This window comes from Canis lupus, chromosome 2 (assembly GCF_003254725.2).
Source record: "Canis lupus dingo isolate Sandy chromosome 2, ASM325472v2, whole genome shotgun sequence".
NCBI lineage: Eukaryota > Metazoa > Chordata > Mammalia > Carnivora > Canidae > Canis > Canis lupus.
Genome location: NC_064244.1, coordinates 68165329 through 68193267, shown reverse-complemented (window position 1 = coordinate 68193267; position 27939 = coordinate 68165329). Strand labels below are relative to the sequence as shown.

The 27939-nt window shown below is 52.0% G+C and overlaps 2 protein-coding genes across 6 annotated transcripts in view; one reads left to right on the top strand and one right to left on the bottom strand.

Moving 5' to 3' along the window:
* Positions 1–970, top strand: part of ZCCHC17 (zinc finger CCHC-type containing 17) — a 62652-nt gene extending 61682 nt beyond the window's left edge. For all 5 annotated transcript variants that reach the window (XM_035713251.2, XM_035713250.2, XM_025448355.3 and 2 more), the window contains one exon: positions 53–970. In XM_035713251.2, coding sequence (XP_035569144.1) covers positions 53–75 — 23 coding nt within the window. In that variant the 3' untranslated portion in view covers positions 76–970. The remainder of the gene's footprint in view (positions 1–52) is intronic.
* Positions 971–1043: 73 nt separating this feature from the next.
* FABP3 (fatty acid binding protein 3) lies at positions 1044–9155 on the bottom strand. Its single transcript, XM_025448359.3, has 4 exons — positions 8830–9155; positions 5416–5588; positions 3402–3503; positions 1044–2009 (listed from the first exon to the last, which is right to left on the bottom strand). Exons 1-4 carry the CDS (start codon positions 8900–8902, stop codon positions 1956–1958), a joined length of 402 nt encoding a protein of 133 aa, XP_025304144.1. The 5' UTR covers positions 8903–9155; the 3' UTR covers positions 1044–1955.
* Between the last annotated feature and the right edge of the window lie 18784 nt (positions 9156–27939).

Sequence of the window (27939 nt, the reverse complement as noted above, 5' to 3'; positions counted from 1 at the left end):
CATGATACTTTAAATGTATACATGCAACATTGCTTTTAAATTTTCTTTTCAGGAAAAGAAGAAAAAAAAACATAGAGACAGGAAGTCATCTGACTCTGACAGCTCAGACTCTGAGAGTGACACAGGCAAGAGGGCAAGGCACACATCAAAAGACAGCAAGGCAGCAAAGAAGAAGAAGAAGAAGAAGAAGCATAAGAAGAAACACAAGGAGTGAGAGTGGAAAGAGTAGAGGGGGTGGTGAGAGGAGGAGGAACCAGGAGCCTTGTGCCTTGAAGCCCTGGCTCCGGGAAAGACTCAGTAGTGTGAATATGGCCTCCCACCCCACTGACTTTTCACCCGAGGGAGATGGCTTCCCCTTACGCAGCAGGCAGGTTTGGGAGTTAGATGTCAAAGCATCTGCCTGAATGAGTTGTTGTTAACTTATCGTTCCTGGTCCCTTTGCAAGTGACCCCTGCAGCTCACCCATTCATTCACTCAACTTCCTTCATTCAGCAGGAGGTCCTATTACCCTCTCCAGCTGCCACTGCCAGAGCCAGATTCACGGGACTCCTGCAAGGGAGTCCAGGCTGCAGCCACAGGTACTGCTGTGGAGGCGAGTCTGGCTGTAGTTGGGAGAACAGTGATGGGCCCCCCTGCCGTCGGGTCTGCCCTGGGCTGATTGGTGAGTGATCCCTGCGGCGTCCGACACAGGGGCCGAGGGAGACCAGCAGGCGGAGGGAGAACATGGTAAGAAGTGGTGCTCACTTTCTCCATTCCCCCAGTGTGATTCTACCAGGCTACAAGGGACAGCCCGAAAACCATTGTTTGCAGCGACTGAGCTTATGTGGGACACTCGGCCAGACCCCTGAACCACATAGCTCAAGCCAAGATCATTGCTTTACTTTGTATTTACTACTGTGTGAGTCAATTGGTTCCACTTCAGGTCTCTGCTTAAATTCCTGGCATAAATGGAAGTGTGTTTGGTTTTAAATTTACTGAATGTTCATATTGCTATAATCCCTCTTCCTTGGTAATTTACAGACTTACAAGTCACTGAGTCTGCATTAGTTGACAGAAAAACATTTAATATGTTACTTCAGATCTTGGAGAGAGGCCCAGATGAGGTACAGAGCCAGAGGCACCAACAGGTCATAGCCTTCTTAGGAGATCACTTATAAGCCCTCCGTTCCATATGATTAGATGACCTCTTCCCCCAGAGCTGATTAGAGAACCAGTAAGAATTTGTAACCATGGATGGCCAAGGGCATAGATGGGAGCTTAGCAGTCATCTTGGCCAGTGGGCATTTGTTCCCACCTCTAAGGCACAAGCCTGCATCCTGTGTCCTGAGCCTACATTCAATTGGAAAGAGAGATCACAGCATCCTGGCATCCTACAAAGAGCAACTTTCCAAACCTAAGGGCATACAATGCAGGATGGGCCTGAGGTGACAGTTTAGTAGCTGAGCCTGGGGAAACCCTGTCACTGATTGATTACTCCAGGTTGGACCAGCTCATTTGGCCATGCGGAGCGGCAGTGTAAAAGCAAATTGTAGGTACAGCTGTTTTATTACTATGTGTCTTAAGTGACCAGCTACCACTGTCCCGGAGACTGTCCATTTCAGTCTCATGCAGGGCTGCGTCTAAGTGACCTTCAGGCAGTCATTTCTGCCTGTTCTCCGACACCCAGGGAACCCAAGATTCCCAGAGTCATGTCACCAAAGGCAAAAAGGCAATTTGGTGACCTTGGCTCTGCTTTATTGACCTTAGAGCACCCTTCGGATGCAGTTAAAAAAACAAACATACACAGTAGGAGCCAGAAGTGGACCCAGGCTGGTGCCACCTGACTGCAGAAGAATTTCCCCAACCCAACCAAGGCGGATTTATACAAAATGCCAGAGGAAAAAAATGAGGCAATCCGGTGCTGAGTCCAGGGCTAGCCGATTGGCAGAGGAGCAGACAGTGAAGGAGTGGGCAGGTCATGCCTCTTTCTCGTAAGTACGAGTGCAAACTGCACTGCCATGGGTAAGTGTCTGGAAGGAAAGACAGAGCCAGGTTAGGGCAGGGGTGAGGGCTCCTAGGGTACTGTGGCACTCTCCATTCTGATGGAGAGAGCTTCTATCTTCATCCCAGTAGTATTCATTTATTAACCACCTACTACGTGCCAGGTACTTTACATGTATTTTTTTCGAATACTTACACCAAGCTTTTAGTTTAATTGGGCACTTAATTGCTCTGTTAGAGATTTGGGAAAAGGAGCTGTGAGAGGTGAATTGACTTGGTCAGCATCTCAGGGTGTCTCTCTCTTGCACCTTTCCTCTAGTGCCTCAGATGGTGCCTGGTACATCGTAGACAAATAGGTGAATAAGAATGTCCAGGAAGTGCTGTGCTAGGCTACCAATTCTCCATTCCTTCCCTGAATTAGGGTAGTGCCAGAGCCTTGAGCCACCATCATCCAGCCTAGCATCATAGAGCCAGGCTCATGGTCTCACCATAGTCTGACTGCCCAGTGAGTAGCTGGTCCTGCATATCACAGGCCCACTAAAGCTAAACACCTCATTCTAAAGTCTGCAGGGCTCCTTACCCCCATGGTGATGCAAGAAGGCAGAAAGCAGGTTATAGCGGCCCAAGAAGGTCTGTAGCGAAGATGCTGGGGCGAAAACCTGAGATCCTACAGAATTAGGAGGCAGAGACTGAAGGGGCTGCTCTCTTTGCCTCAGATTGGGGGTGGTTCAGTCATGGCTACATTCTTCTAGTGAAGTCCCCAAGTTTGTCCTTAAACAGACCAATGTGCCAGCCTGGTTGTCCCTTCCTACCCAGGCTGCAATCAGGGTACTTGTAGTAGGCCAGGCATGGAAGGTACTGAGAGGCAATGAGGCTGGAATGAGGTGGAAAGGACTGAACTGTCATTGCCCCACCATCACCAGCCTGTCCTTGCCCAGAGTCTTTCTATGTGGCAGCATAGTCTGAGGGAGGAGACGGGAGCCTTTCCTAGGGGGCCTGTGATCCAATTTGGCCTTGCTTTCTACCTCTCCTGGGGTGGGGCAGGGTAGCAACCCAAGAGGACACTAAGGCTGTGGAGCAGCTGCGGTAGCCCTCTGTCCCATCTCTGTGATGCCCTGTGCTCTGCACCATGGTCTCCTGCCACCCAAGCAGCCCACAATCTTGGTGGTGTTAATGCCCATTTTACAGTGGGACTTGGAGAAGGTGACTTGTCCAAAGTCATGTAGCCTGTAAACTGAGATCTGAACCCGGGCCTGTGTGAGTACAAAGCTACTGCAGAGAAAATTCCTACCTAATCCCACCCTAGCCCTGCCTCTACCTTTGATTACTCCCAGGGGAAGACCCTGGCTTTCACAACAGGCTTGACTGAAAGGGCAATAATGGTAACCAACTGGGTGAGGCTCCAGAGTTGTCCATCTTACCAGGATGAGTTTCCCATCAACTAGCTCCCGCACAAGTGTTGTCTCTTGCCCGTTCCACTTCTGCACATGGACAAGTTTGCCTCCATCCAGCGTCACGGTGGACTGTGGAAAGAGGGTAGAGACCTGAGCTGTGATCTGAGCCAGGACTGAGGGACAAGATGGTGTCTAGTCATTGGAGCCACAGAGGACTCCGCCTCTGCCCCAAACTAATGATGGTGCCAGCCTCAGCGCTCAGGTGGCCTATTTCCAACCTGGCCCCACAGGCTGTCTTATTCACCTCCAGCTCTGCTCCAGGATTGCCTGACTGGAGCAGGGGCCTCCAGGTATTGGGCAAGTAGGGAGAGGCAGGCAATATGGTGGAACCAGACAGCCTGGCTCTGAGAAGTGCTACCAACCTTCAGAATGGGTACTTACCTCATCCTCTAAATGATACCCATAGCCCTAGAGCCCTACCATCCTATATCCCTGGGGAAGATCAGTGAGGAGGAGTCCTGAGACTCTCCTGCCTAGTGGTGACCACACATATCATCTAACAGACCTTGGGGATGGAAAGTATTGGAAAATGAGACTTCCCACGTTTTATTCCTACCTCTTCTTGGTCCACATCATGTGGCCCTTTCAGCTGACAAGTAGACAGCAACTGCCAGGTCCAGGGACCGGATGCCCTTGGAGTGTTCCAAAGCCCTGGTCAGATGCCCACTTAGTCTTCTGGACTTTGCCAGCCTGCATCAGCTGGTTCTCATTTGGCAGCTTTCCTGGGTCTCGTCTCTTTAGGAATTTGGGGGCTCTAGGTCAGGCTAGGGGACCCTGGCTGAGCAAGGTTCAGTAGGAGAATCTGAGAAGGCTGTGTATATGTTTGGGGCTGCATGAGGAGTGGGTGTTCATCCTTGCTACCACCTTACTCATGTCCTTCCCCCAAGCTTTTTGTCTATTCAGAACAGATTATTTTCAGCTTAGGCATCCCAGAGCACTACTGTTTAATTAGGGTTCTTGTCCCTCAAAAAGGTGGGCTAGTCAAGGACACAGACGCATGTGATAGGGCCGATACCTTTCTCTAAGGTAGAATGATATCTTTGGTACCATCCCAACTCTGCTGCCAGCTTCCTACTGATTCTGGACAGGGCTCCAGCTTCCTCCACAAGGAGACCAGCCCCTATCGTGTCTTTCTTGAGGCAGTTGTAAAGAAGCTAAAACAGCTGAGGGGCTGACTAATAGGGTCTGCTGGAGGATACTGCTATAGGGACTGACTCCCTTTAGAGGTCAAGTCCCTTAGTTCTCTCTCTGCCATGCCTGGCCCAGGGGCTGGGAGTCCTGAGGCGGGCAGCAAAGACAGAATCACCACAGGGTGACAAGCCCTGAGACTAGAAGTCGATGTCCCCTCCCTCCTTAGGAGGAGAGGGCTAAGTCTTCGTGGGAAGACACAGAAACACATCTTAGACAACGCTCTTTCCAGAACATAGCTTTTCTTGCCTGCGGGCCGGCAGAATTAGAAATAATTCCTCAGGCTCCCTGGCCAAGCCTGGAAGGAGACCTCCAAGGTGGATGTTGACAAAAAGGAAGCATCTGAGTAGTCTCCACCTCTTGTCCCTAGCTGCCTCCTTTGCTGCTGGAGGCCAGAATGACCTGCTCACTCAGAGGGAAGAGCTCTGAATCCTCCTGGGCATTGTTCCTAAAGTACTTGAGGTCACAGCCATGGTCACATAACTCTCCCGTCTATGGATTGGAAAGAAACCCAGAGCTCTTGCATGCCATGCACAACGTCACCCGGCTGGAGCTGGAGTTGACACTGAGAGGTCAGAAGAACATCCTGGTTCTGTGCTGCCCACTCCCAAAGGCCCCAGATGCTCCTCAAGGGGGGAGCAATGCAGGAGGACAGGGCTGGGGCATCCCAGCACCACACATGCTTTATGCACCTTGTTCATTTCAATCCCCCCAAATCACCTACCCCTCAGGGTACAATAATAGGGTGGCAAGTCTTAAGGTCTCCAATCTCTACACCCCTTTCATGACTCACCTTGACCTTCCTGTCATCTGCTGTTGTCTCATCGAATTCCACCCCTAACTTGAAGCTGATCTCTGTGTTCTTGAAGGTGCTGTGTGTTTTTATGATGATAGTGTCCCCATTCATTTCGATGACTGTGGTAGGCTTGGTCATGTTGGCCACCTGCCTGGTAGCAAAACCCACACCTGAGGGCAGGGGGAAGAGGATAAGCATATGAGTGGAACAGAAAGGCAGGGTTGAGGATCTCTGCACAACTGTCAGGCTTGGATGTGGGGCATAGGGATGTGGAGTACGAGAACTTCCAGAGACTCCGGCTCTTTTTTAAATTCGGCTTTCCTGTTAGCTCTGTGTGGCAAAGAGACACTTGATTTCACTGGGCAGATGAGAGGTGTAAGGAGTTTAAGGGACAGGCATACCACAGCAAGTCATGGCAGATCTGAGATTAGAGCAGGCTACTTTCTTTGTGTTACCTCATTTAGCCCTTCATTCTCCCTTGAAGGCACGATGTAGTTATCTCCACTTCACACTCAAGCCCAGGGTCACAGGTCTGGAATTCCAACCCAGAACTGTTTGACTGAAGAAACTCATGCAACTGCTTAGCTATACTGTCTCCCAAGGATGGAGCACAGGGCTCCTTTCCCGGACCCTCGAGTTTTCCAGCCACAGGCTAAGGAAAGAGAAATGCAGACTTTGCCTTCCAAAACCTGAGGGACAAGCATTTCCCACCTTTGGAAGTTTTTGCCTTGAAACGCACTGGTGTACTTGTCCCCTATGTATGGCAGCGGGATATTTCCAAGTCCTCTTCTCTAGGACTTAGGAGGTAGGCAGAAGGGAAAGTGTGTCTCCGTGTACAGCTTTAGGAGAGGCCTGAGAGCTATGCAGTTAGGACTCGAATCCAGGTCTCCTGGCTCCTAGTCTGAGGCCCTCAGGGGACTCCCCCCTCCCATCCCGGAACAAAGCACTCTTCCCTGGCTGCTGGGCAAAGCCTTCAGTGTCCTGCAAGAGTGAAAGAACAGCAAAGCCTTAACCCCTTCAGGTTATAGCTTCCTCGTGATCTGGCCTTTTGCCTCCAACCTCCCATCACAACTGCCTGCCATTCTGCCCCCAGCAGCTGTGGTTAGCTGTGTCACAGGGTAGAGGTGAGGCAGAAGCAGCCCAGTGTGGCGAACTGGCGTGCCAGGCTACATACACTGCACTTGCTGGAAGCTAGGTTCTTAGCCCATGTCCCGCATGGGTCCTTTCACTTAATGCTTAGAACACATAACAGCCCTGAACAGTAAGCTTTATTTTCCCCACTTCACAAATTAGGCTTGGAGAAAGGTGATTTTGCCCAAAGTCAAAGATTTTGATTTTGGAGGAGGGGGAGTGATGGACCTAGTATGAATCTAGGCTCCAGAACTTGTTCATTCTTCCTCCGGGGCCATTCTTCCAGCATGTGCTTCCTCCCGGCACTGAGGCCACCAGGTGGGCCTGTGATCACTGGTACTAACTAGGCTGGGTCTCTCTGCCCCCTGAGGGAGCTTGGTCTAAAACTAGAGGGGCGAGGGCAGCTTCTGCCCTGGCCAGTAAGGGACTTGGCCTTAGCCCCAACTATCAGAGTGAGTCAGGCTGATCCCACTCCCCTGTACGGACGGCCTTGTCACCATACAAGGAGCTCTGTTTGCTAAGGACCTACCCAGAGGTGTGGTGTGTTTGAGAAAGGAAACCACTGTGGGGGTGAGTGAGGGACTGAGTCAAGAGAAAATGAGACCAAAAAATGGGGCTGATAATTTTGGGGGATCCGAAAGAGTGGGTTTTACTTAGAAATGAAGTGGAAGCTATTTACAGAGAGCTGAGGATGATCTTTTCTCCTCCATGGACCTCTCATCCTTTCCATCTGTGTATGGAGAAAAGCAGGCTGGATGTATTCTCAGCCCTGTAGCTCAAATTTGCCCCTTTGGTCAAAATAAGGGAACAAGTGTGATAAGGATGTTGCAGCTCACTTCAGGGACACAGGACTTCAGTTGGAATGTCCGCTTTGGGAGGAGGGGCATCCCAACTTCCCAACAGCTGCCCAGGGCCCACTGCTCCAAGAGTGGCTACTTTCCTGGAGTCAGTAGGCATAGTACCCAGCATGCTATGGTGGGGGCATGAGAGCTGTGACCCCAAAAGTCAACACTTGTTCCTATTTCAGGAAAGGGTTAGGAACCCCTTATTTGGGTGTTTGCCAGAATCAGCCCCCCTTCCCTGGTAGGAAGGCATGGAATGTAGCTCAACTATGAACAATATTCTGGTTTCCTTGTCCCAGCCTGGGCCACTAGGATAATCTCATAGCTGGGAATTAAGAGAAAGGGTATCACCTTTTTCATCTAAGCCCATTTGAGGAGGGGAAGGGCCGAGGTCAATCATTAGTTTAGCAGTTCCTACCACTCCCACCCCCAGGGTCTATAGTGGAAACTACTCTGGGCTGCAGATCTAGAAATCTAGGTTTTCATATCTGCCCTGCCATGGGGTTTATATGACCAGTTTCTCTCTCTGGGTCTCAGTCTCCCCATCTGTCAAACTAGGCAAACAGGAGGGATCTCCAAGGACCTCATGTTTAAGGAGTCTGAATCTTTATTCTTTATTCCAAACAACCACACCTTCCTAGACCAAAGACCCTCCTTGTCTTTAGCAGATCTTGGCCTTCCTCCAAGACCCTGCTGCACCCTGGGAGCCCAGTGGTTTTCCCCACCAGACCCCGCCCCAACAAGTGGCTGAACCAGCAGGTGATGGGTCCTCTTGCGGCGCCCTACCACTAGGCAGTGATTAAAGCCTGGTTACACACCACTGCAGCACAAGGTCACAGACTGGATGGTGAGAGGGCATCCTCCAGCAACCATCCTTTCTCTAGTTCAACATGAGGGGCAGGGGTTGTTGCTAACCGTGAGGAGCCCCTATCTCACTGCCTCCTCATATCCCATTCACCCCTTGTTCCCCTATTTCCATCTCCCTCCTCCTAGGAGTTTCCACTTCTTTATGCCATAGTACACTCCCCATCCACCCCATTCCCTTTTTGTATTCACATTTTCCAATCCCAAAACCACCCGTGCTCCTCTTTTTTTCCTCCTCCGGCTAGCCTCCCACCTTCTGCGATGGATGCTCTCTTATACAAACCCATCTATCTCCAGATCCTCTTCCTCGAAAGCGCCTCCCCGCCCCAACATCTACCGGCAGGCACATCTACCGCCTTGCCCCTCCCTACCTGGGAATCCCTCTCTGGCCGAATTCAGACCAGAAAGCCCCCCTTCCAACGGCCTCGCGTGCCCTAACCCAGGCTGCCGCCTGGTCCGCGTCCCCCTACCCCCCAGCCGTGAGCAGCAGGGGCGCACGCAGCAGGCGTGCAGGGTACTAGCCAGCGCCAGAACGCTGCGCCGGGCCGCGCACGGGGTCCCGAGTCACGCTCACCAATGGACTTCATGTAGTCATCGAAATTCTTGCTGTCCACTAGCTTCCAGGTGCCCACGAAAGCGTCCACCATGGTGAGGCTGGGCTAGGCCGAGAAAGCAGGCGACAAAGAAGCGTGCAAGGACTCCAGGACCCACGGTTCCCAGCCCGCGCTGCCGCCTTAAATAGCCCCGGTGTCACGTGGCGAGGCGTGGCCCACACCCGCAGCTCCCGAAATAGGAAGCCTCCCGCTGGCGCTCACCCGCCGGGAGCTGGCAGCCCATCCCCCGACCCGCCAGGCGGGAGGGGGCAGCCAGTGGCGCCTGGCTCGCCTGCGTCAGCGCGGGGGCCCGGCCTCCGAGTCCCTGCCCCGCGCTGGCAGGACCTGCTCCCTTCCCTGGCCTCGAGGCGCTCCTCGCAATCCGAGAAGGAAGCAGCCGGGGGCACAGTGCCCGCGAGCTAGGGCGCGCGCCCCCGACATCGTCGTCCCCCAGTGTCTCCCCGAGCTGGGGGTCAGAGCAGAGATGGGAGACTAGAGATGAAAGGAAACGCCCTTGGGCTGATGCCCACGCCGGGACAGCTCGGCTGGCTCTCCGTGGCGCAGGCATCTTGGTCCTCAGGTTGCAGGTGAGGAGTCCAAGGCGCAGCGGGGAGCTTGCAAGGTCACAGGAAATGAGGCGAGGGTTCATTGGAACCCAGCCTGCAAGCCCGGTCTGGCTGGCCCCGGAAGCAGTGGCTGTCTCACCACTCCCCACGCCACTCCCCACTCGCCGGTGGCGGGAAAAGTCGGCAGGGGCACCGTGCGCGGCTGAGCTGCCCCTGTGCCCTCCGCCCGCCCGAGGAGAGGGCATGACGCATCCCGCCCTGCCCTTCCTGCCCTTCCCGCCCGCACGTGCTCGCCCCTCGCTGTGGAAGGCCGCCTGCGCGCCTTTCAGCCCTGCCATGCTCCTCCCCCTCACCTTGGGGTCCTCTGACCAGAGTGTGGGGCCGAGCATTTCATCAGGTAATTTCCCCCCACACCTTCCTGCAGAAATTCTGTCCCTCCAGATGCTCTTACAGGCCCCAGGGCAGTTCCCCACCTGCTTCCCTTCCCTGACCTCTGCACACAGGCAGGCCTCTTGCAGTTTCACGAAATGTCACCCACTTCCTTCAAACAGCCTCCCTTGCGGTGGACACTTTACAAAGCGCTTTTTTTTTTTTTTTTTACAAAGCGCTTTTAATAGTAAGATCACCTTGTATTGATATTTATTTCATGCTGAGAGCCTTAAAGTACATTTTCTCATTGAACTTTCAGAACAAAGTCCATGTTTTCAGAACAAAGTAGGCTTTATAATTACCCCTGTTTTACAGATGAGCAAACTGAAGCCTGGAGGAGTCCATTCATTTCTTAATCCAGCGGTTGGTTATTAATAACTGCCTACTTTTTTGCCCGGCCTGGGGTTAGGCTCTGGAGAGACAACTATGAATGAGACATACTCCCATTGCTCACTTCTGTGTACACAGGCACAGAACTAATGTGACTCTTGAGGGGAGACCTGTCCTGATCTAGGAGTTCAGGGGAGACTTCCCAGAGGAAGTGAGGGGTAAGCGGATGCCTAACAGATAGGAGGCCCTGCAGAAGGAAGTGGTGCCCAGCTGAACCTCAGCCAGCAGAGGTCCAGAGGAGGCGGGGGGAGGCTTGACAGAGCCGCAGGCACACTAGCCCCAGGGTTCCCCAGCTCTGCCACTTGGGTACAGTGTGGTGGACCCTCCTGCCTGGCCTCTGTTTCTCCAGGTGGAAGTGGAGAGCATCCACCCCTACTTCTGACTTTCTGGGGAAGCCAGGGAGGAAGAGCCCTCTCTTGCCCAAGGTCTTGTTTCTTTGGGACATGTCCACTTGCCAGAAGACAGGGGCTTGTTTCTGCCAAAGCTACAGGGACAGGCCTTAGGGCTGGGCATGGAGCCCTGGTGACCTCATTGCTGGAACAGGTGCAAGGGAGGGTAGGGGGGAGAGTGGGATGGTTTCTAAGTCAAGGTCACAACATTTAGACACTGAGCCTCCTCTCTCAAGGACTGAGTAGCTGGAGGCCCGGTGGCCAGAGCTGTCACCCTACATGGTCCTTATGCCACCACTGCTGATGGGGAGAGCCAGAGTGGGGGCAGGTAGCTGTGGGCAGGTAGATCTGTGTGCCAGTTCTGATTCCCTGGGATACTCACTGTGTGGTTGTGGGCAATTCACTTAAGCCACTGTGAGTCTCAGTTTCATCTTGCAGATGTAGGTAATGACAGTATTTACTCCTTAGTGGTATTTGGGGATCAAATGAGATAATGCATTTAAAATGCTGAGCATGGTGGACTTCATGCTCACTGCCACTGCTGTTATTGTTCCTATTGTCCTCAGACAGTGCAGGATTCTCCGACCTGCTCTCAGCCCTGCCCTTCACCTGCCAGGCCACCCACAGCAGATGGCTTGGCTTCTCTAATCCTCAGTTTTCTTGCTTCTGAGACAGGATTAGAACCTGCTGCAGTGGTGAGGAAGGGGCTGCAGAAATCTAAAGGATGGATTGGGCGGGGGGACACTGCTGGAAAGTCCTTTGCCCCCTCTCTCGGGTCCTGCCTTGGCCGAGCACTATGGAGACAAAGCCTAGACCCACTAGCCTTGCTGCGCCACCCCCAACCCCCCACCACACCCCGATCTGGGTCACTGAAGTGAACTCCTAAGCCACACTCTGTTTTCCACTGGACTTTCATTCTCCCTCCCAAGTGTGCACTGCACACCTTCTCATTCCTCTCATTACCTGCATCCTCCTTGCCCTGTTCTACTCACCACCTTGGGGAATGAGGGGCAAGGGGAAAGAATTCGAGCCCTTCCCTCTTCCTGCCCCTCTCTCTTGCCCTTGGCAGATCCAGATGTAGATACAACATCTGGCAGGCAGCAGGACCAGTCCTTGCCAAGAGCAGCATCTCCCCAGCCCTCGCCTTATGATGATGTCACTGTTCTGTGTTTCCATGGCAACCACCGGCTGGGAAGATGGAGAAGAGGAGAGCTGAGTAACCATGAGAGAGCCAATGAGATGGGCCAGCTGCACCGGATGATCCATGGGGCCATGGGCGGGGCTCGGGGGAACGCAGGGAGGCCTACTCAGCATCTCTGGCTCTTTCCTGGACCCTCCCTGCCATCTGGACATCTCAAATAGGGGATGTGCTGCTGGCACGGGGAGAGATGTGGGAGGTAGAGGCCAAGGAGGCTGAGCTGGAGCCTCCACTGACCCAGGGACATGGAGACCCTCCTTCGCCCCTTCAGGGCCTAGTCTGTGAATGCTGACTGCCCATGCCTCACCCCACCCCCAGTACCTGCAACTGAGAATTTTTTCTTTGGATAGTAGTGGTGGTGCGGCTCTCTGCCATGGACTCAAGCTTTTAACCCTTCTCTACACACCCTCCACAGCCTCCCCTGGTGCAGGATGTGTTCAGAAGCAGGATCTTTGGAAAGAAGCCTAGTTCTACATCCTAAGCCAGCCACTTACTAGCTAGAGACTAGGAGCCAGTCCCTTCTCACTTCCCCTTCCTCTCCTTTCCTCCCAAAAGGGGAAGGCCATCTACTCTCAGGGTTGACATGCGGATTAAAAGAGGTGATATGTGGAAGTCTAACACACATGAATACTCAATGAAGGGTGATTCCTTTCTCTCTCTGGGTCTCCCCAGGGCAGTTGTCCCAGAGATACACATGAATTAGCCAAGGCTCTTTGAGACATTGAATCAACAGCAAAGGATCCAAGTATATCTGTCTCCTCACTTAATTGAGTGCCTTCAGATACCAAAGAGAAGTTTGCACATCTCTCCCTTTCTCTCTTTCAATAATCCATCCATTCATTCTGCCAATCTTAATCAAGCACCTCCTGTGCCCAGACACTGTGCTGGGCTCAGTGGGGGGTCTAGGGGAGAGCCACAGCCCCCACCCTCCCTGAGCTCGCTGGGTGGGGGATTGCAGCCACTGTGGCAGGAATGCAGTGTTCTTTCTGCCACTAGGAAATCACTTCCTCGTTCCCCAAGAGTTCTAGCTACTCCGGAGCTGAGAGAACAAATGATGGTAAAAGATAGGGATTTACTCAACACCAGTTTGCTTCTGAGAAACTGCTGCCTGTGGCACATGCTCCCTGGAAGGAGCACAATGGCTGTCTCTGCCCAGGGAGGAGAGGGGCCAGTTCAGAGTTGTGGGGCAGTCACCTCTGCTTTCCCAGAAAGCAGCTGTCCTCCCTGTTGGCAGAATAAAGGCCAAACTGTTCCGCCTTGCTCTATCTGTTTGATTAGTCGAATTTATTACTGAAATCCTGTTCCAAGAATAGTGGCTGGCAGATAGTAGGCGTAAATGAAGGAATATTGAATGAATGAATGAATGAGTATATGGAATATTGGGTGAATGAATGAGTGAATGAATATATGGATTAATGAATGAATGAATGAGTATATGGAATATTGAACAACTAGTAAATGAATGTGTGAGTGAGAGAGTAAATCTGTCTCCCCTGTAGCTTTAGGGGCTCTGGAGTGGGATTTCACTTCCAACCCGGTGCTTACTTACAGACCAGCTGTATGACCTCGGGCAAGTCACCATCTCTCTGGTCTATAGTTCTTTATCTGAGTAAAAGCACATCACAATTCCTACCCAGCCACCTCCCAAGGACTCTGGGAAGATAAGGCAGGATGAGCTTGGGAATGCATTACAAAGGTTAATTGTTCCTCTTCTCAGCCTCCTTCCCCTGAGGCTGCGGCCCTCCACAACCCCCAGGCTCCGGCCCCGCCCGCCTCTCCCAGCCCTACACTGCCGCCACTCTGCAGTTACTCCTGCTCACTCTTCAGCTTAAAAAGCCCCATCCTCCCTATCAGAGCACTGACGCTGCTTTCATGTGGTCATTTTTTTTCACACACACACAAAAAAAACAGGTAATATTTTATTACTATTGCTTAAAATTTGCAGTCTGACACTGAGGCAGGGAGGTTTTGTGTGTCTTGTTCACCACAGTATTTGCAGCACCCAGGATGATGGCTAGGACACACAGCAAGTGCTTAATGAGTTTAGTTGTTCAATGAGTGAAAAGGAAAGGGCTGGCCAGAAGCCGTGTCTTTGCTTGGCCTGGAGTCCGCCTTTCCTGTTACACTGGAAGCCCTGCGAGGGCCAGGACCCCATTGTTGTGGCTGTCCGCCGTGTCCACGGAGCCTAGTACAGGGCCTGCCAGGCCATGGATCTGTGGAGGAGATAGTCTCTCTAGAGCGAAGAAAACCACCTGTCCTCTTCCTGTTCTGTTTGAAAATTCTGCCCCTGGCCCCCCTTTCCTATGACTCTTAACTTTTCTCCTGCTGAAGTATCCAGTCTTGTGTTGGCTTTCTCATTCCATCCCTGAGGGCCAATGAGACGGGGTCATTTCCAGTGGGTGGTGGGGCTCCAAGTACTCCCAGGTGAGAATTGGCTTTCTTAGCGCATAGGTGTAGCCAGGATCTCAACTGTAGCTCTCTTTATTTATTTATTTTTAATAGTTTCTTTTTTTTTTTTAAGATTTTTAAAAATGTATTTATTCACGAGAGACACAGAGAGAGGCAGAGACACAGGTAGAAGCAGGCTCCATGCAGGGAGCCCGATGTGGGACTCGATCCCAGGACTCCAGGATCACGCCCTGGACAGAAGGCAGGCGCTTAACCACTGAGCCACCCAGGGATCCCCTCTTTATTTATTTTTTAATCATTATTTTTAAGTAAGCTCTACCCCCAACATGGGGTTTGAACTCATGACCCCAAGATCAAGAGTTGGCACGCTCTGCCGACTGAGCCAGCCAGACTCCCCTTCAGTAGCTCTGTTCCTGGGAGCTCCATTCCCAGAAACTAATCAAACCAAACCCCAGATTTGGGGCTGCCCCTGGCTCCTTCCCCACTGCCCCTCTATCAGATGAAAAACTTGCCTCCACAAAGCTACAAATAATATTAGATTAAGTAAAGCATAATTAGAAAGGGAAACCTAATGTTTATAAAACAGCACCTCACACCACCCTGAGGTCTGGGGTGTGTCCATGTGCCATGTGACCTGGCACCAAACAGATGGTTCAATGGTCACTCCTCAGAGGACACTTCATTCAGGAACAGCTTGCTCAAGATTCTGGAATGACTCAGGCAGCTCCAGGAGACCAGATGAGCCTAGTTGGTGTGGACAGGGGACCACCATGTGTCCTTAGGTGAGGAGAGCTGATTGGCAAGCCTTGGCAGAAGACCTGGCAGAGAATGGATCTTGGACTCAGGAGTCTGGGGTCGGGTGTATTCTAGAAAGCAGGTATACAGTCAAGGCTGTCAGCCTAGCTCTGGCTTTTTTTCGAACCTGGGATCTTGGGGTTGGCTGGGACCAGTGGGGAGCAGCATCTCTGGGTTCTGTAGTAAACAAAGACACTAGATAGGAAGAGGAAGAAGCCATGGACAGGAAGAATGGAGTGGACTTGGGGATGACCAGGACTGGAGCCTATGGTGAGAGAGGAGCCCTCCTAGAAGTGGAAGGTGGGAAAACCAAGAGATAAGAAGGATGGGACCAGGGTCAGGAACGGGTGGTGTCAGATGAGCAATGATGTCGCTCAGTACAGGGGTCAGAAGAGCCTAGGGTGGCATCAGGAGGCAAGAACTGGCTGATGGTCACTCTCTCCACTTGATGAGTCACTGGATGAGCTGTCAGGGGCCAGGAGGAAGAGGTGGAAAGACCACTGGCAGGGCAGTTGGGAGACATGATACCAGCCATGTGTGCTTGGCCAGTCGATCTCACTGTTCCTGTTCCCTTTTCTGCATGACGGGAATAGTAATGTACATCATGCAGGGTTGGAGGAAGGAGCAAATGAGATCGTGAGGGTAGGAGAGCCTTCATATGCGGTGCAGTGTGGTGCATAAATGGATTGCTCTCTTAGGAAGTGCTGGGCCCTGGGTTCAGCAGCTTGCAGCCTTTAATGTTATAATTCTCCCAGTGGCCCAGGGATGCAGATGCTTTTGTTCCCACCCTCCGTTTACAGGGGAGGGCCAGGATGTACACCCAGGACCCTGGCCCTAGATCTTGTACGGCGACCACTATTCCATACTGCCCATCCCTAGGGTAATCTTTGCCCTCCCTTGCTCTGTAACCTTGGGCCAGTCTTCCTTTCAGCGCCCTCAGCTCCATGGCAGGAGGTTAGGCCAGATGAACCCGTTAATCCTTCAAGCTCTGGCAGTTGGTGGTTCAGGAAGGGAACTTCCAAGTGTGGAAGAGGGTGAGGTGGGGCAAGAACCAGAAGAGGACAAACTTTTCCAATGTCCCTGATCCAATCCTGTTGCTTCCTTGGGGGGTAGGCTGGCAGGCTCCCCTTTGCCCTACAAGCTGTGGGGCCAAGAGAGCAGGTGATGCTCAGTCCTAGCCTGAAATACTCACTGGTCACTGAAGGTCACTGAGGTCTGAGTGCCAAGACTATCCACTAACAGGCAGGGCCCATCTGCCTTGGCTAGCAGACCCCAGAGGGCAGTAGGGCTGCATCCTGCCTGAGTCATAGCCCTTGGTCTCCACTGCCCTCTACCCTCTCACTCAGGGCCAGTTTATCTGGGGACCAGGTCTGGTCTAGACCCAGGGATGTGGCTATTTCTAGATGACCTCCTTGTCTCCTTGGCCTGGGCTTCCAGCCAGCTCAGGACATGCACACATATACATTCTCTTTCTTCCTCTTTTGCTCATTGAATTCGACTGCCACTGGCTTGGTGCCTGGACCCGTGCTGGGTACTGACAACCAGCAGATGGCCCAAAATCGGTCCCCACCCTCACAGAGAGAGAGGAGAGGTGGATGTGTCTACAGATTATGACAATACAGAACGGCTGTCATTGTCTCACATGCAGACTGCACACGGACCACGGAAGGCCAGAGGAGGGAGCCACCCACTCTGCTAGGACAGTCAGGAAAGGCTTCACACAGGAGGTACACTTCAGACTGGGCTTGAAGGATACCTAGGAGTCTGCTGAGTGTAGAGTGAGAAATTGGGAAGGCAGAGCAGGAAAAGACAGTTAAGGAAGGATGAGATTTTCCTGGTGATGAAGGCAGGGGATAAAAGTGGCTAGTGACAAGATAGAAGATGGTGTCAGTCCAGACAGGAGGCCTTGCCCAACATCAAGGAGTCTGGCCGTTCTTCCAAAGGCGATGGGGAGTCATTGAGGGCTTGGGCAGGGGAGCATCACAATCTGACTTGGAGCATGGTAATTCCTGGCTGTTGTGTGGAAGCTGGACTGGTCACTGGTCAGTTAGGAGGCTGTGGCAGCCATCCCAGGCTCTCACCACACCAGCCAGCAGGCAGGGGAAGCGGAGAGGACACTCTTCTCCTAATTAAAGGCATGACCTGGAAGCTGCACACATCTCTCCGCCAGAAATTAGGCACTTGGCCACATATAGCTGCAAGCGAGATGGAGAAACATGGTCATTATTCTGGCCTGCCTGCAAGTCTAGGAAACAGAGAGGATGGCCATCAGGGGATAGGAAGTCCGTGACACGGTGGTTAAAAGTTTCTTTCTGAAATGAGATTTCCTGGGCTAAAGTCTTACCTTACCACTTATCAGGTGTTTTTTGTTTTTTTTTTTAAGATTTTATTTATTTATTTGACAGAGAGAGAGAGCACGAGTGAGCACAAGCAGGGGGAGCTTCAGAAGGAGAGGGAGAAGCAGGCTCCTCACTGAGCAGGGACTCCGATGTGGGCTCAATCCCAGGACCCCGGGATCATTACCAGAGCCAAAGGCAGATGCTTAACCAACTGAGCCACCCAGGCGCCCCCATTTACCAGCTTTGTGGGCAGATTACGTACTCTGTGCCTCCACGTCTCATTGAGGTACAGTGAGCTAATGTGCCAAGTCTTAGAGTAGAGCCTGGTACATAGTGAGGTCTGGAGCTGTCTTTAGTTTGTGACAAAAGGGGGACAGGCTCTGCTCGAGTCCCCTGGTAGAGCTGAGGTGACCAGTGGGGCCGATGTATGGCTATGGCAGCTAGGACTCTCCAGCCCCCGTCCCTGACATCTATGATTTAGCTGAGGCAAAGGATGCTGGGAACAGGGCATGGGGACCCTGGGGGGAAAAAAAGGTTGCTTTTGGAGAGAATTCACAAACAGACGGCCCAAGAAAAGATACCCCTTAGACTCAGGAGTTCCAGAGGCAACTCAGCCCAGAGCTGCTCACTGGACAACAGATCCCCCAGAAGCAGGAGGAGGTGGTTAGCTTTGAGTCAAGGGGGCTTGAAGCAGGGCTTAGGGAGCTGCTTTATGGCCCCAGGCCGCCAGCCACCATTGCCTCTCTCTGCACCGGGGTCTTCCCACCCAGATGCTGGAGATCACTTATCCCTGCTTCCTGCCATGTGGCTGTGGAGATGATATGTTAGTCCTGGCTCTGAAATTGGGCTGCACCTGTAGGGTTAAATGCCCAGGAGGGGTGGGTCGTGGAAGGCGATTGTGTGGCCCCTCCCAGAAAAGGGGATGCATTGCAGCTCTGTACCACCTTCTCCCTCGTTTGGCCTGTTCCTGTTCCTAGGCTAGTGGTGACTGTAAAACAGGGTGGGACCAGAGAGCTAATGTGGGAGGGGGAGGAAAAGAGCCCAGAAAGGGTTGGGAAATAGATAAAGCCATTTCAGGGAGAAGGCAGAGCGATAAGATTTAGGGAAGACAAGGAGCTTACAGTGAGGGGTGAGGTTCTAGAGTTCACCTTGGAAGGACCCATTCTCCCCATAGTCAGGTGCTGTGCCTGAGACATTTCTCTGTCCCCTTCACAGGGCACCACCTAGGCCCCCATAGAAAACCCCAACCGAGCCCCCAGCCCCCAACCTGCCTGAAGCCACCCCCCCCCAGGCTCTGCTTAGGGGAAGACCTAAAAGGCAGCCTTTGGGGGGGAAGGAGAGGCAGCTGGGTGGTGGCGAGAGACCAGGTCCCAGGCGAGGCTCACTTGTCTCACTGCCTTGCTCAGTGACCTGGGACAAATTGCTTGCCCTCTGAAGCAGCCTCCACATCTGGGTAATGGAGCAGGGGAGGGCAGGTGGGCAAGTGAGCTGCTTTTACACCAGGGGCCTGTCTTCAAATAAACATTTAGTGGACGTCCAGGACTTAAAACAAACGAGAGGGAGCTGCTGTACCGATGGAAGCTGAGGAGGTGCCCAGTCTCTGCTTGTGTGGATCCGGGGGCCAGCAGGCCCCTTGTGAAGAGCGCCGGATTGGGCCTCAGTGGGCCGGGCTGCCCCACCCCCATCTGCTCTTACTGCAACCTGGGGGCCTGGGTGGAGGGATAGGGTGGGGATGGGTGTCAGCAGCTAGGGCAAACAGCAGGCTGAGCCCCACCCCGGGCTGCCCTTCTATCCCTGGGAGCTGGCACCGCGCACGAACACACCTTGGGTCCCTGGGCTAAAGGGAGGGGCCCCAGAGAGGGCCCTCAGGTGCCAGGGCCTCTGGATGCTTAGCAGGCTTTGGAGTGCTGGAGAAAGGAGAAGTGAGGGTCAGGAAGCTCCTGATGCCACCTGGCTAAGTGATCTGGAGCAGCTGCTCTACCTGTCTGGGTCTCAGTTTCCCCATCTGAACAATGAGAGATGAGCGCTATGATGTCAAAGTCCTCAGACTTGTTCTCATTTGTGGCCAAAGGAAAGATGGGGACCAGGCTGTGGGTTCTGAGCTTCCCAAGAAAGACGGAGTGCTGCTTGTCCTTCAGAAGCAGTGACGGTGGGCACGGCCTCAGAGGCGTGGGGGGGCCAGGGGTTGGCAGGAAGACATAGCCTGTGCATGGGCTCTGCTGCTTAGTTGGTGTGTTGTCCCCTCTCAGGGCTGTACTATCTCCATTGGCCTAAAGAGACCAGATACTACCAGATCCAGGAGTCAGTGACTGTGTCTGGAGTCAGAGACTAGGGCAGGGGTCTGCAACTGGCCTGGGGCCAGGGTCTTGTGGGGAACCAGAAGTGGCTGTCACAGGCAGGGGGGACACTGAGGGTCAGGGAGGATATGAGTGCAGGAGGGAGCTTAGAGGTCACAACTTTGGTTTACAGATGGGGAAACTGAGGCCTAAGAAAGGCAACCAGTTGCCCAAAGTCCCAGAAAAGGTTGAGGGCAGAGCCAGGACCAGAAGCAGGACTTTGAGTACCCATTTCAGCTTCTCCTCCCAGGAAGCCCTGATCAGGAGGTGCAGGGAATAGCCTCATCTGGGAAGTGGGGACACTGACACCTCCCTGACCCTGGGGGTGAGGGAGGGAGGAGATGACACGATGACACCTGGTGGAGATTGTGGTACGTGGTGTGAACCCAGCTGGGTGGGTTTCCCTTCCTCTCCTCACCCTGCCCTCTCCCCAGAACTGGTGATTTTGTTACTCTTCCCTACTTCCCACAAGGAGTAGGACTAGGGGTGCAATGGGGCATTGGGATTTTGCAGAGACAGTGGGGACTTGGTGTGTGGGTGTGAGGTTAGGCTAGGGGATGCAGGGAGGAACTGAGGACAGAGGCTTTCCCCTGGGTCTTGGGTGGGGGTGGGGTAGGTTATTCCCACAGAGACCAGCATTCTGGTCCCCAAGTCCAGAGGAAGACACATCAGACATGCACATGCAAACACACACATACACATAAAACCACATGTGACTTCACATACACCCAGACACATTCACACATATCCCCTACCCTTGACTGGTTAGATAATTGGTGGGCCAACTGCAAAGTGAAAATATGGGCCCCTTGTTAAAAACAATTATTAAGAATTTTAAGAAGGTAACAGTTGAGCATTAAACCTTCTGAGCAGAGGGCTGCTCCTCCCTGAAGTTGGTCCCGTCCCCAGGACACTCCCTCAGGGATCCACAGTCCCACAGACATCCAACCAGAGACACACTCACCCGCAGACAGATATTCACACCCCTATACTCACCACCACTGAGGCCACACACCCCGAATACACCACTGCACCAGCCCCTGTGCGGCTGGAGCCTCACACTGAGCCAGAGCCCCTTCCAGCTGGCCAGGGCCAGCCACCCCCAGGGCCCTTACACTCACCCCTTATCTGGGCTGCAGGCTCTCTCCTGCCCTCTACCCCACACAACTCCTCCCTCTACACAGACCAGCCTGCCTGCTGGTGTGGGAGTAGATGACAGAGGAGAAAGCAATGCTAGCTCCTCCAGCCACTCTGCATCCTGGCCTGCAGGGGTGCAGCTGAGAGTGGAACGCTGATAATAATCCTGTAATAATGATAATAACACGTTCGACTTGAACATTTACCATGTACTAGGCACTGTTCTAACGCTATAAATACAGACTTATGCAGTCCTCACAACCATATGTGGTAAGTACAGTGATTTATCCCCATTTGACAGATGAGGAAACTGAGACACAAAAAAATTGTCATTTGTCTGACATCTCACAGCTGATAAGGAATCCAGATTCGAACCCAGGCCATCTGGTCGAGAGAGCCTGCTCTGTCAGTTGTGGCTGTGGTTGCGTACCAAGAGTGTGTCAGCCCTGTGGGCCCAGTGGTTCTGTGACCCACCCATGGGAGCTCGGGGCCTCTTGTGAAATGAATGAAAAAGGTGATCATGATGCAGCATCACCTTGACCGGGATCCATGGGCAACCCTGGATGGTCAGCAGACTGCAGAAACAGAGATGAGTGTCTTCTATTGCAATCTCAGTTTTTAGATGTCTGAGGGAGAGACATACACCTGTATGTAATTAAGGCATTTAGAAAAAAAGATTTATCCCTTTATTTTAGAGAGAGAGAGAGAGAGAGAGAGAGCAGGGGGAGGGGCAGAGGGAGAGGAAGAGAGAATCTGAAGCAGACCCTGGAGCCCCACTCCACTGGGAGCTGAGATCATGACCTGAGTCCAAGGCTTAACCCACTGAGCCACCCTGGCGCCCCAAGTATGTAAGGAAAGCATTTTCAGTGACAACAGTGTAGGTGGTGGGAGAGCGGGCGGTGCACGTGCTGGCCTGTTATCCAGAAGGCCTTCTCACTGGCGGGAACCAAGGGGAATCCGCCCTGCCGGGGAGTCCCCCGCCTTGGCCTGGCCTCACCACTGACCTCCTCTGACCTCCTCCGATACCTGAGCTTCCGAGCGCCTGCCCCGCCCATGCCCCGCCTTCCCCAGGTGGCCCCGCCCACCCCGTGGCCCCGCCCCTCCACGCCCATGGCCACGACGGATTGGTCCAGGAGTACCTACCTGATCCAAGCGGGCCAATCAGATCCTTTGGGGATTGTGGATCCGCACAACTGGCTGGGGCCAGTCCCTGACCTAAGAACAGGTAACCTTGTTGCCTGTAAAGCAACTGCCCGTACCCTCACCGCTGTTTGCACAAGAAAAAAGCAGGACGCTGTGAACCGACAAGGGAAGGGTGAAGTAGTGATGAAGGTTTGCAGAGAAGAGCTCTCCCACTCTGCCTCCCCTACGTCAACACTTTGGGTAATTCCTGCTTTTTGTTTCAGTGAGCCTGAGAAAATGCTGTTACTGGTAGTCCAATGGCCTTCTTTAAGGCACTTAAGTCGGAAAAGGTAAGAAAACAAAGCACCACAAAGCCCCTGAATGTGTGGGTTTCCTTGTCTTTGTTGAAAATGGCGGACCCCAAAGTCACAGAGCTACCTGTGTCAGGGGGTGTCCCCAACGGAAGCATGCGGTCATCTGTCTCTTCGTCCTGTTATTACTTCCCATAGCACCTACCACATTTCTTCCCCAAGAAGAAATCTGCTTTGAGAAGGACTTTATTAAATTTGGATTTGCATCTGTTCAGTGGTGTGCTGGCAAATGCTTGACAACTGGTTCTTCAACAATCCAAAGATATGCATTTTATATGCGTGTACATTTATTATAAATTTCACTGTTGTAAAGGATATGTAGCACACAATTTACAAATAAAAATACACTGCAGGTACTCTGCAATTGACTGTCAATTCCATATAGTCCATTGATTTCACAGGATGCTTGTGTTAATTGTCAAACTCTTATGTCTCTAGTTGGTCCCTGGTTGCAACTGAATCAAAATTTGCAGTGGGGTTGCATTCCAGGCTACTAACTCTTTTCCCAATAAATTTTTGTTATTAAATCTGATGAGCTAGGTTACACTATATCCCACTCTCCTATGAATGTATTCATTAAACTGAAACTTCTTTGAGCTTTAGCTCCTCAGTGTAGTTTGTGCTATTAGCATTTTATGCATCACTTTCTTTAGTCTAGAAAGTCAAAACAGCAAATCGAGCCCTGATGTGCAGCCTTTACCGATTCCCCAGTGGTAAATATTCCCACCAATTTCAAGTTACCAATGTGATATCAGCAAACACAGAGTTTGGAAGAAATGTGCAGAAGCACACCATTAGGTCAAGTTTCCCTTAGATACCACAGATGTGGATGACCTCAAGAGACTTGATTATTGGGCAGCCCTGGTGGCGCAGCGGTTTAGCGCCGCCTGCAGCCCAGGGCGTGATCCTGGAGACCCTGGATCGAGTCCTACGTCAGGCTCTCTGTATGATGTCTGCTTCTCCCTCTGTCTGTGTCTCTGCCTCTCTCTCTCTGTATCTATGAATAAATAAATAAAATCTTTAAAAAAAAAAGAGACTTGATTATGGTAAAATGTTGCAAAATCACGAGGAAGTGACGAGTTGTATTATCTTTATTTTAATAAAATGTATTTGTACATTTAGGTAATTTAAATTTTAACAATGACCAACCAACAACTGGTTTGCAAAATTCCCGGACCTCCAGCAACTGGCTCTTGTGAGCTGCTAAGATAGCTCTGGCACCCTGCGGACGTATCTCCACCCGAAAGCATCTCATGGGACACTGTCAACAAGAGAGACCCCACGACTGGAGAGACTGTGGTGAAGCCATTTGCCCTGGGTAAAGCTAAGCTGGTTTGTGTGTTAGAGCAGAGGAAGAAACTTGAAGAGATTTAAGGGCCAATTTCTGGGCAGGACACACCACCCACATGGCCGGTCCATCATGGCCATTTTCATTCCTCCCCACTGAAATGTTAGATTGTCATTTTTTATTATCAAGCACTCAACAGATATCTCTGATCCTTGGCCCCAGCCCATCTCTGCACCCCACCCTGTGTCTCAAACTCACCCCACTCATCATGGTTGATAGTTTCCTGTGCTCACCCCAGACACCCAGAGGAAACAGCCTTTCTTGTCGGTGAGGATTTTCCACCCCCATCACAACTCACTGGTCTTCTTCTCCAGGGAAAGGTAGAGCTATCTCTAGGATCAGTATCTTTGCACAAACCAATGTGACAGGAGGGACTAATTTTAAAAGAAAGCAGTGCCTGTTGTACTCCTCTCATTCTTCGAAACCCTACTCACATGTCACCCTCTTCTGACATCTCATCTTTCAACAGTGTTATGGCTAGGACTTGTCCATGTTCCTCTTGTTACTTGTTTAGATAAGAATGTGAATGTTTGCTTACTAATCAGTGCCCTTGACTAGGCTGTAAATTTCCTCAAGGGCAAGGACTAGGTCAATGCTGTATGTTACTGTGTAGACAGTACAGGGCTACTGTACTGTCACACTACTGTGTGACTAGTACAGGGCCTAGCACTGAGTATTTTCTCAATAAATATGTCAAATTAACAAACCTGAGTATATGTTCAATGCCACATGGACTCCTATAAGCCCTGGGAGATGATTTGGACTCGTTCCTTCCCTCAAGGAAGCTCCTCTTGGGGCTCCTTGCAACTCTTCTTAATCTTCGTAAATACAGCCTCTCTCTCTCTCTTTCTGTGACTATCATAAAAAAAATAAAAATAAAAATAAAAAAATAAAAAAATAAAAAAATAAATCTTCGTAAATACAGAGTTCCCACCTGGACCCCTAAATGTCTGAGCCAGAGGGGTCCTGAGGCCATTTGGCCCCATCAACTTGTAAGGTTCAGAGAAGGGCAGGGAGTTGCCTAAGCTCACACAGCTCATTCATACACTAGAAACCAAACCTTATGCCTTCCAGAGCAGGATTCCCTTTTTGGAGACAGGAAAATAGATCTAAAGAGAAGAGGGTGAGCACACACACACGACAGGGTCCGAGAATTCTCCTGGCCTACCTGGATCTCCTCGGGACCGTCCTCCTCCTCTTGGGACCTGGAAATGAAACTTGAGGGTGTCCCCTTCACACACTCAGGGTGAAGAGGCGATTCTGGAGGGTTCCTGGTTTTAGAGCGCACGCACCAGTTTGTCCACCAGGGGGCACTACAGAACCCAGCTAGGAGCGTGGTCTGCTCAGGAGCCTGGAGCCCTGATAAGGTTGCAACTGGCCTGAGAATGAGTGTCTTCTGAGAATGAGGGCAAAACCGAGGTCCTAGGAGGAGAGGAACTTGCCAAGGTCATCCTGAGGGCCAGATGCCACAGAAGTGGCACTTACTTGACCCGGGCCTCCTGACACCGGTCAGATGGGTGGCTGAATGTGGCCTGAGGGTGGGGCTTCTTCCCTTCCCAGTCTATAGCCCTCTGCAGGCCCTCCTGGGTCAGGCTGTGCTGAACCACACCCCTGGCTGGCATCGCACCTCTCCTCCCTGGCACACTGATGGGTGCCAAGCCATGTCCTGCCTCCTCCCGGCTGTGTCCAGTGACATCCCCCATCCCTGTCAGCCCAGGTCTGTGGTTTAGGGACATGGGCACTCTGAGTGTCTGCTTTGTCTGCGTGCGGGAGAGGGTGGGTCTGGGGCTAGACCAGGTGAGCTGCAGTCAGACTGGCTACTCACCCTCAAACCAGGTTACCCATCTCTTAGTGCCTCCACTTCCTTAACTGCAAAGCAGAGATGATAGTGTGTGTGTGTGTGTGTGTGTGTTTTAAGGTTTTCTTTAAATTCAAGTTGGTTGTAACATATAGGGATTATAGCATTTCTTATCTCAGAGCTGTTTGAAAGGATTAAATAAGTGAGAGGCACAGCAAGTCCTCGAGAGCTTTCTAGCACGATTGAAACCTGCACTGGCATCCTGGGATGGGAGCAAAACCACCTTCACCTTACCGATGACAACCGAGGCACGGAGAGTAGCCCAGTGAGCAAGAATAATGTCACGTTCTGCTGGGCACCAGGTAGGACTGCCAGGCCACCATCCAAGGGTGTAACAGATAGAACTTTCTTTTTCCTCAGGGGGTTTTGTCTAAATTGAGGTTGGCTGATGAACTTATAGAGAGCTAAGACTGGGGTGGCCCCTTGTGTTTCCCAGTCCTGTGTCCACACAGGTCACCTGGGAGACATTGTCCTTTTTGCTTTGAATGACTGACATCTCTCTGCACTTCCAGATTGTCCTGGAGGACACAGAGTCCTTCTGCTGAGGTGGGTTTCTCACTGTGGTTTGGGATCCTCCTGGCAGATCCTCCCTTTGGACTCTGCTGCCCTCCACAGGGCCACCGAGGTCTCTGTACGCACCACTTGCTCCATCCTCCCTCCCTTTCACCCTGGGGAAGCCTCTCTCCTGCCTCACAGACCACCTGCTTGCATTGGGAGGGGGAGCTTAGGAAAAGAGCAAAATAGCAGGAGAGAAAAAAACAGATGGGTTACATGAGTACTTATTTCTGGAGCACCTTGTATATGTACCAAGCACTGTTCCAGGGCCTGGGGTTGCAGCTACAGGCAAGCAGGCACAGTCCCTTTTCTCAGGGGGAGCTGAAGACTGCAGATAGTGATGGTCATAATGGCAATGGTTTATGGGGCCCTACTATGTGCCAGACCTGGTGTTGTCCCTTTTACTCCTTCCAACAATATAATGATGTCAGTGCTCCAGGTATCCCCACTTCATAGGTGAGGAAACAGAGGCACAGAGACATTTGGTAACTTGCCCAAGCTAGGAGATCATAGGGGTAGGATGCTGGCCCGGGCAGTCTGAAAATTTAACAAGGTCATGAGGCCAAGAGGGGCTGGTTATGCGTCCAGCTGGGGAGGACACTTCCGGTTTCCCTGGTGAGGGGGTGGTGTTTGAGCTGAGACCTGCCTAATGATAAGGAGTGACCTGCTAGATCTTGGGAACAGGCATCGTAGGCAGGGAAGAGCAAGTGCAAAGACCCTGAAATAAGAATGAGTGTGACTTCTCCAGCCCATTGGAACAGAAGCCCTTGTGGGCAAGAGGACAGGAATGAAGGAGAGAGGATGGTGGGAGGTAGGGAGGAGTAGAGGGACCCAGATTGGCAATATAAACCCCTTGAGGGTTTGCAGCCAGGCAGGGCCAAGCCCTGGCCCATAAACCCCAAGAGGTCATTATCTCTCTGCCCGGTAGCTGAGTCCCCACGGCTGGGGCCTCTTCCAACCTCTTGTTGGTTCTGGGTTGCTGGTAACCACCAGTTTCTGGGGGAAGGGTGCCAAGGTGGGGCTTGAGGCCCAGAGAAGCCTTTTTTGCTCATGGGGTCCCAGGCAAGAGATGTTGGCTCTTGAGTCGGAGGCCCTGAGTTCTGGCCCAGTGGTGGCAAAGGCATGTTGATCGGAGTCATGAAGATCACCCAGCCTGGAAGGCCTGGCCCTGAGCCAAGCTGTCCCATTGACTCCCCTCAACTTCCTGGACTGAATTCTCCACCCTCTCCCCCCAGTGAATAGGAGAGGCCCTGTGAGGGCTCTAATTAGCACCTCCTCTTCTGGATTCCAGGGCTTTCTCTCTGCCTACAGACAAGGAAAAAGCTCCTTCCAGAAAGCAGGTATTACCTCCTCCCCTTCCATTTCCCCTAAATCTTGGGGGTTCAGCTGAGGTCAATGAAACCGCATTTCTCAGGTCCTCTGGTTCTGCCCATGGGGAATTTCACCCATGGGTGCATTTGCTCACGTTGTTCACTTAGAATGCTTGGAATGTCCTTTCTACTTCCTTTTTCAGTGAAAACACCTCCTACTTTATTCTACAAGGGCTGACAGACTAATTCCTTCTTATTTTTTCCTTTCTCTCTCTTTCTCTCCTTCCTTCCTTCCTTCCTTCCTTCCTTCCTTCCTTCCTTCCTTCCCTCCTCTTTCCCTTTCTATCCATTTATTAATTTCATTCATACATGTTGGGCACTCGTTCATCCGGTTCCACCAAGTACTGGAGGCACAGAGAGGGTAGGACAGACCGGAGGTCAAGGAATAGAATTATCGTGGTGTGCCTGGCTAGCTCACCCGGAAGATGTGCAATTCTTGATCTAGGTTGGGAGTTTGAGCCCCACATTGGGTGTAGAGA

Excerpts from the sequence above, each read along its gene's own strand:
- FABP3 (XM_025448359.3), bottom strand. The coding sequence starts at position 8,902 with ATGGTGGACGCTTTCGTGGGCACCTGGAAGCTAGTGGACAGCAAGAAT. Across the intron at positions 5,589-8,829 it reads TGACTACATGAAGTCCATTG|GTGTGGGTTTTGCTACCAGG; the intron begins GTGAGCGTGACT and ends CCCTGCCCTCAG. Across the intron at positions 2,010-3,401 it reads TTGATGGGAAACTCATCCTG|ACACTTACCCATGGCAGTGC; the intron begins GTAAGATGGACA and ends CTTTCCTTCCAG.